General features: G+C 34.0%; 1 protein-coding gene across 1 annotated transcript in view; it reads right to left on the bottom strand.

Annotated features, from left to right (window-relative positions):
- Positions 1–9,670, bottom strand: part of LOC106867248 (coiled-coil domain-containing protein 39) — a 159,011-nt gene that overhangs the window by 89,090 nt on the left and 60,251 nt on the right. Inside the window, exon 5 of the mRNA XM_052974701.1 lies at positions 5,173–5,310. Within this exon, the coding sequence (XP_052830661.1) occupies positions 5,173–5,310 (138 nt within the window). The remainder of the gene's footprint in view (positions 1–5,172; positions 5,311–9,670) is intronic.

Genomic DNA, 9,670 nt, shown 5'->3' with positions numbered 1-9,670 from the left:
TATATATATATATATATATATATATATATATATATATATATGTACGAAAATTAGGGAATGGAGTAGATAAAATACAGGCTATGTATGTTTCATAGCTACTGGCACATCAAAAGTAGTGAATTATCCAAACAAGGGATACACTTCAGACTACTCTTCAGGCCAAGGATTCCTTGATTGTATGAAGTTTACATTTTCATGAGGAGATCCTGTGTTAACTCATTGTCTGTATTTTTATATATGCATCCATGTCTTTATTTAATTTCAGTTGGAAAGGAAATGAGATGAGTTTTTAAGAGTCATTTTTGAAAGATAAACATAAAACATTTGCAGAGTTTTCAGCAATATTAAATGGCATTTTCCTCATTGGCATTGTTATAAGGGTACACATATAATAAAATTACACACACAAACACTCATATGAATATATATGTATATACATATACATACATAATATAAACATGCATATTTATACACACACATACATGCACAGCATACAAATATATATGCAATATATCCATTTACATATGTACGCATACACACACACACACACACACACACATTCACACACAAACATACACACAGCTGTGTGTTCAATGAAATAAATTCTGAAATCATTTAAAAATAACATTTTGCTCATTCCGTAATCCTATAACTTAGATACCTACCAATGCAAATGCAGAATATATGACCATCAACATAGATATAAGAATAGATATCTTTCTTGTTCTAAGTAGGTACATGAAAGTTTGAAATGTAACAACAATGCAAAAGAACTATTTCCTGCCGCATACCACAAGAAATAACTAATTCTTTGCAACATGAAACAACTGCTAGGTTCAGTTACAAATAGAACTTTGCTGAAATATAGCTTTGTCAAATCACCTCTGGACCTCCAGCAAAAGGTACATGGAAACTAAATTTTCTCTATGTATATTCATAGACATACACTGACAGTATATATCATATACTCATCTCTCTCTCTCATTTTCTCACTTTATATATATATATATATATATATATATATATATATATAAACACATAGATATACATATGCAAATATAAAGATACACATAAGTATATACATATACAACATGTACACAGACAGATATATATGTTACGCACACACATGCGTGTGTGTGTGTGTGTGTGTGTGTGTGTGTGTGTCAATACATACGTACATGCAGACATTTCATTTCACTAAGCTTACACTTCCATCCATCAACTGCAAACTTTGCAGAAATAGTGATATTGACAGATTCTGTCGCAGAATAGAAGCAGAGTGGATGAGGCTTAAGATGAATGCAGACAGCCTTTGAATGCTGTGTGGTAGCACTCACTCACCACCTGCTAAACAACAGCAACAAATTTAAATAAACCATTCAAATACTCAAACATAACATTTTGCAAGGCAAAGAGTGTGCACCTCAAGAAACACTTTTTGGTTACCTTGCATACAAATCCAGAAGTACAGCATTGAAATATTTCAGCAAATCCCAGCAAAAGAATCACTCCACATGACAAAAAAGTGTATTATATGGGTATGTTATCCATAAACTCATGTGAAAATTACCATGAAGTGTAGCTTGTCTCAAACTCTTGATTGCATCTGAAAGCCTATACTTTAGCAGTCTATGAGCAGGAAATAGCTAAGAAATATCTAATGAGCAAACAAGAGTGAAGTGCTTAAAATCCAAAGGTAAAAATAAATGTTGCTTATATTACACTCTGTGGAGGACATAACACAGGTAAACAGTAGCTGCCCCCAAAATGTCTGTAAGGTACTATCTACCATTGTGATATGATGATGTTGTTGTTAAAGCATTATACAATGCAATCACCTGTAAAAACCGTCTTGAGATTAATATAAGCCACAAATCTGCTATTGACTGTGTGTGTAGTTAACACAAGGAATATTGGTCATTCCGATCAAAACTTGTATCAAGTTCAATCATAACTTGCCTGATTTAGCTTTTGAAGACTGATAAGAAGAATCATAGAGAGTCATAGAAATCAGTTGCTCAACAGATGTGAACTCCAGATTCAAAAGAAGCAAGAGTGAGAATATTTATGGACATTTGCTTCAAAGCTTGCATCTCCTCTTCTTTGATTATAAATTCCATTTATATCAAAAATTATCAGTGCACATATCTAGTTAAGTAAATTTTGATGTGACAATATTGGAATGCTCAGATTTTCAGAGAAAAGGAGAGAGCAGCTAAAATGTAGCTTATGGATACAATTTGTGAAAGGAACAGTAAAAATGTGCAAAACTTTTCTGAAGTCCAAAATTGAACAGTGATTGTTATTGCTATCTGAATTCCAGTGATGAAGCTTTTGTTTCTCTGCCAGACAGAAATGCCTTTCTTTCTGGAAGAATTCTAATTAAAAAAAAGCAACGATATAATGGCATACATACACACACACACACACACACACACACACACACACACACACAAACGTATACATATACATTTATTCATATTCACTCACAGAGGCACATACATATCTATATACATATATGGGAAAGAATTCATAGTAGTGAATACATTTGCATTTCATGAACTTATAAGAAATTCTTAAGTCTAACAACTAGGTGAAACTGAAATAAATTAATGCTGTGCGTGTGTGTGTGTGAATGTATCTGTAGCTATTGAATTTAAAATCCAGTATGTTAATTTTTTTGAGCTATTTTAAAGTAATTTTTATATAGTATAATGTGAATTCTAATGGGAACATCTTCTAGTAGTTTGGATGTGGCAGTAACTACATCCTTGTATCTGATTGAATTTACAAATGTCTTTCTCTGCTGTTATTTTGTCTTTCTCTCTTTTCCACTCTGCATGTGTGTGTGTGTGTGTGTGTGTGTGTGTGTGTGTGTGTGTTTGTGTGTGTGTGTGTTTGTGTGTGTACATACCCATATATAAATACGTATGTAGGTATATGTAGATGTATATTTGCAGCAAGTGTAAGTATGTCCATATATTTGAGAGAAAATGCTAATTCTATGAATACAAATATATACATATGATAAATGCATGAAGACGTATGGGGTTTGCTATTACCACACCAAATATCTCGACTGCTGTACACTGCTTTGAAAGTTCTGTGTTTTCTGGATGTGGTCAGCCAGATGAAAGCAACTCAGGTTGTATTTGATAATCAGGCAGCAGCAGCACATGCAGAAAAAAAAAACCATGGTGTGTGCATTTAGATATTGTAGTATTGATCCTAACGCCATTGTTTTAATGCCCATTTTTCCATGGGTCAAAAAGAATTTGCTGAAGAAGATTTTCTCCAGTTGGATGCTCTTTCAGTCACCACCTCTCACCTGTTCTCAAGCAAAGAAATATTTCCTTGTGGCCAGACATGTTTTGATGGATGATTGGAAATTAAGACATCAGTGATGCTATACTATATCAAGAAAAGTAAACCAACCCATCACCATCCACATGCATATACATATACATACACACTTTATATGTAATGGGCTTCTTTAAGTTTCTTTCGATCAAACCCAATCACAAGACATTGGTTATCCTAGAGTTATAGTAGAAGACACTTGCCCAAGGTTCTATGCAGTGGGACTGGACCCCAAACACTGCAGTTAGCCACACAGCCACTATATCATCCATTGTATCCTTCCCTGTTTTGCATATGGCCAGGTATCATTTTTTAGAGATTTGGCTTCTATTTCTAGCATATATAGCGATTGCAAAGAGTCTTCATTGTGAGTTCTTTTGAATGGGCTAAGTATTGCAGGATAAACAGGGGAAAGCAAAAGTATGTTGGTAAGGAACAAAAGAGAAGAACTACAAGAATTATTGAGTGCTTTGACTTCTATACTATTAAAAGAAATGATGCTATATCACTACAAAATAAGGTGTTTCTTTCTAAAATTATTTCCTAAACATTTGGAATATTTCTTTTTATTTCTTAACATGTTTGAAAACAGGACATTAATATTCTTATAAAATAACCAATATTGTTGTTGTTGTTGTTGACCCCCAAATCATTCTTGAACATCCAGATCTGTGATCAAAGGTGTTTCAATTTTGTAACTATCATCTTCCTTTATATATATTTACTGCATTTACCTGAGTCTTTCATTCTACTGAGATGGGAAGTTGTGATTGGAGGTATATTTGGCTACTGTTGCTATTTATTGCATGTAACTGGCAAGAGACAAGCTCCCTCGTGGCCTTACACTCACCCAGTGGCTTAATTAAGTACATCCTGTCATTGCAATGGCTGTTTTACCCAAGGATTATACTTCTAGCTGAGTTTCAGTGTAGAATAAGTAACATTAATATTGTGAATATTGCAATTTTTCAAACACCATAGATGGCAAATAATTAGTGGAGATTTGCTTCCCTACCTGTCCAAAGATGTTTCGTATATTCATCAAGCAATGATAGATTACCTTTACATTTTGCAAGTTAAATGTTTTATAATATTTGTATTATGTGGGAAAATGTTCTAGAAAAGTCAAGTGAGACCATAACCCATGGCCTTTGCCAGAAGTGTAGCCAGCCCACTTATGTATACCTCCCTTTCATTGGACACTAAAACTCTGCTTGCGAAGACCTGTTGAGGCAAGTGAAATTGAAATTGAACCAAATTCGATGACTGGCACCTGTGCCAGTGGCATGAAAAAACATTCAAGCGAGGTTGTTGCCAGTGCATAAAAAACACCATTTGAACATGGCTGTTGCCAGTACCGCCTGACTGGCCCTCATGCCGATGGCACGTAAAAGCACCCACTACACTCTCTGAGTGGTTGACGTTAGGAAGTGCATCCAGCTGTAGAAACTCTGCCAGATCAGGTTGGAGCCTGGTGCAGCCATTTGGTTCACCAGTCCTCAGTCAAATCGTCCAACCTATGCTACCATGGAAACCGATGACGATGAATCAGACTTAAGACATTCTTTGTGAGATTAAAATTCACATTGTTTGAATGGGTGGTTAACTAAGACAATTTTACGATCACTGTTTATATTTCTATTACTTTCCAATATCTCAAATTACTTCAGGTCTTGGAGCAACTTTAATTTTATCTTTAAATACATGATGCTCCCGCACTTTAACATAAAGCTGTGTCTTTTTGAAATTTTTGGTCACATATAATTATGGTCCTATTTTAGAATTATAAGATGGTAGTACAATTATAAGTACCTGATTGTCTCTTGTATTCTTCTTGAGTAAATTATCTGAGCTGTCATTGAATAGTTTTATGTCAGAAATCTTCTTTATCAGATCCTCCATTTCACTAGAATGTTTCGATATTTCAGATTCAATTTTGAATGTATCATCCTGAAATGGAAATAAAGCAAACGTAATTAAATAGATAAATGATATCAATAATAATAATAATAATAATAATAATAATAATAATAATAAAATATGGAGTTCGATGTAACTCTTTACAAAAGTAAATACATAATAGGAAGAGTGCCATGTGATATGTAATACATGTACATGGACTCTGTCTATTGAATTGAACACTATTTTGACACAGTGTGTTTAGTCATTGGGTTCAGAATGAAAAATCTTAAGTATGCAGAATTATAGGAATTCCAAATTTGGACAGGAATATCCTACATTCCTTTCTACACAAAATGACGTAATGATGATGATGATGATGACGACGATGACGAGAACGGCAATGATAATGATAATGATGATGATGATAACACTATCTTTAACAAGAATAGTATTGACAGTGACTTCAAAGTTTCAACCAGCTAAGTCAACCCCAGGAGTAACCCTTAAGATAAATGTAAAATTGCTTTTATTATAACTGAACATAAAAACAAACATTAATGGGTGTGTGTGTGTGTGTCCATATGTGTGTGCGCACATGTATGTGTGCATATTTCTCTTGATTGTCTCATCCATTTTCATGCTTCTTTGTATTAGTTCATAGTGGACACAGATGCAGCAGCACCAGCAACAATGCATGCACACACATGCTCAAACGCAAACGCATACACACATAGAGCACATTCATGCTCCATTCAAACAAGACAAGGGGGACAACTCTTATTTAAATGAGATAAAATCGAACGAAACAAAACAACAGGAGCAGTAACATATTAGCAATCACTTAACTCTCTCTTGATTCGAGCAGAAGGGGTGCCTGAGTATACTGCCATTATATTTCTAAATATGTTGAACAATGAATTGCCATGCTTCCAGTGCCTCTGTCAATTTATCATCTCTAAATAATGGCTAACTTTAAACAATATTAGACTTTTAAATGATTCTTAGATATCGGTAGGTTATATTTCACCTTTTTAGATCTTATAATAAGTTCTTATGAAACTGCCTCTGTGTGTGTGTGTGTGTGTGTGTGTGAGTGTGTGTGGCCATTGCCGGTGCTACAACTTTTGTGTCTGTAATGCACTAAAACAAGGAAACTAGTAAATGGGAAGAAATGGAAGAGATAAATGGGGAGGGAAAGAGAAAGTGTTAAGAACGTATACACGCATAACGCACACATCTGAGTACAGACATTTGCACTTAACACATAAATATAGAGCAAAAGAGCTGAGAGTGTGTGGACACACACATACACACATGTATACACGCACACACATGTATTTATGTATGTGGTGGTGGTGGTGGTGGTGGTGGAATTGCTATCATAAAAGCGTCAGAGTTTCCTTTGAAATGAATGGAATAAAAACAAGAGAATGGCAGGCAATGGGTTTCAATCAATTTAAAAGGACTCTGTTGAAATTTCTCTTCTCTGCTGACTACGAAAATATTTCCTCCATTATCCATGGTGGGCAAATTGGAAATTATGGTACACTGTCTGCTTTTAATATTTGCAGAGCTTCAGGCATCTACACACATTGTTTATTATATTTCACATATGACATTCACCCGAGTTCAGTGACAGATTGTAATTTAAATTATTCATGTCTTCACCATCACCATCATTGCTACCTATGTAACCACTTTTATCATCATCATCATCATCATCATTGTTACCATTGTGGTGCTGCTTTCATATGGCTTACTTTAAATTTTAAAGCAATAAGATTCAAGTCTTCACCACAGTATATCTCAGAATGATTTTCATATTTTTTTCATATTTTTCATACAGTAATAAAAAATGAAATGATATTGTTGACGTGAGCAATTGTTGTCTCGGAATGCTGGCTGTTAAAAGAAATTTACAGAACAAGTCTGGTTGTCTTGACAGCGGAAAAAGAAAAAGAAAACATAATTCCTCAAATGTTAAGAGATTCTTACTATTTTGGCATTGTACCCCACAATGTTTTTTGAAGGTATTTTCCTTTTTCATTTTGAAATATATAATGACATAACAAACAGCCATTATTTCTAGCATTGATGAAATTTGCCACAAATTTTGGGTAAGGACTATTGGTGGTTTAAATTCATACCAGTAATTGACAATTCTGATTCAGGAGGGATAAAAGATAAAAGTGGTCCTGGTAAAGTTTTAACACACAATATAAGCAAGCATATTATAGCTACTAATTTGACTGGTACAATTTCAGTTATTTGATCTTATTGGAGTTTTATCCCTTGATAGTTGGTTTAAGATGATAATCATTCTTGGAGAGAGTTTCTGTCTGGTAATTGCAAGGAAAACCTCATTTAATCTGTGGAACTTACTATATTAATTATATGAAATCCTACCATATAAGTTTATTAATCAGAATGCTTACATAGAGGCAAGCCAGCACACCTTAGTCATACTATGTCGCACAACATTCTGTCCATCTCTTCCACTCGCTATCCCTGGGAAGGATGGAGGTGGGGTAGAATCCACAGGCACCTCCTCTATAGGGTTCTATCAGCAGCAACTGTCATCAGACTTTCTAGCCATAGTCTCAAAGGTGACTAAAGGAGACTGGATATTATCAAAGCAACGCATTTTTGGTCTACCTCCAATGTTTCCTGCCAGTTTGCTTGGTTTGAAGAATCCAATTTGCAATCGTTTCCCATAACATTCTTATCTCTTGTCCATGGTACAAGTGATGTGACCACTCAATGGGAAAAAGTAGCAACTGGACCAAGAAATATTTGGTCCTAATCTTTGGCATTTTGTCTGGCTCTACAGATTCTGAGTTCAAGTTCCACTGAGGTTGACTTTGCCTTTCATTCTTTATGGGTCAATAAAGTAAGTACCAGTTGAACACTGGGGTCTATATAATCATTTTACTCCCACCCTAAAATTGCTGGCCTTGTGGCAAAACTTGAAACTGTTATCATCATCATCACCATTATTATTATTATTATTATTATTACTATTATTATTATTATTATTATTATTATTATTATTATTATTATTATTATTATTAAGGTGGCAAGCTGGCAGAATCGTTAGTACGCTGGACAAAATGCTACGCTCTCAGTTCAAATTCCACTGGGGTCAACTTTGCCTTACTTCCTTTCGGGGTTAATAAATTAAGTACCAGTGCAACACTGGGATCAATGTAATTGACTTAATCCCTTCCCCCAAATTTGAAGCTTTGTGCTTCCAGTAGAAAGAATTATTATTATTATTATTATTATTAAGACAACATGCTGGCAGAATTGTTAGTCCAATGGGAAAAATGCTTAGCAGCATTTTGTCCATCTTTATGTTCTGAGTTCAAATTCCACTGCGATCAACTTTGCCTTTCGTCTTTTACAGGGTCAACTGAGTACTGGGTGTCAATATAATTGACTGAACTTTCCTCCAAAACATTTCAGGCTTTGAGCTCATAGCAGGAAGGACTATCATCATTATTATTACAATTTATTTGTTTTTCTTAATTATTTTTTTATATCTTTTGTTATATCATTATTTTTTTCATTCTGTTTTGATAGTGTTGTGCATTTCCTCCTTTTATAAAGCCCACAATGTCTTCAACCTTTGTGGCCAATAAAAGATATCATCATCATCATCGTCGACATCATTGATGACATCTTTTTTTTTTTTTTGTCTTTCCCTGTCTTTTAATGAAGATGCTATCAATGGCTCATTATTTGAATGTAAACAACACAATTTCCGAATTCTCCCAAGTTTGCAATGAAAGGATAACAGAAACATTGATCAAACTGTATTACCATAAAGAAGAGCAAAGGGAAGGAGGAGGAGGAGGGAGAGAGGAAAAGGAAGAGGAGGATGGAGAAAGAAATGATAAAAGGAAAAACGAGGCAGACAGCAATTATGAAAACCAAAAAAATAAAAACAAATGAAGTAAACAAATATGCCAATAAAATATGATTAAACTCAAATACAAAAATAATACATTATCACACACACAAAAAAAAGTAAACACAAGAAAAAGAAAAGACAATTCAATCTGCTAATTACAAAATTAATAAGTGGGTTCAAATTGTTAATAATTCTCAATGTCTCTCAACGTAGACATTCAGACAGAAAGTTTAATGTGCAATACCACATTGTGCCAACGCCAGAGATATTCACAGAAGTCCTTCTAAATAATGCCAGACATCTTTCACCTCCATCATTACTGCTTCAACTACTACTACTACTACTACTACTTCTAATTATAATAATAATAATAATAATAATAATAATAATAATAATAATAATAATAATAATAATAATAATAATAATAATGATGATGATGATGCAGTAATAGAAATGATAAAAAATAATAATTATAGTTCAGTGATTTGTTTTATA

The sequence above is a fragment of the Octopus bimaculoides genome, chromosome 19 (assembly GCF_001194135.2).
Source record: "Octopus bimaculoides isolate UCB-OBI-ISO-001 chromosome 19, ASM119413v2, whole genome shotgun sequence".
Lineage (NCBI taxonomy): Eukaryota > Metazoa > Mollusca > Cephalopoda > Octopoda > Octopodidae > Octopus > Octopus bimaculoides.
Note: the sequence above shows the minus strand (reverse complement) of the source record. Positions and strands in the feature narration are given on the sequence as shown.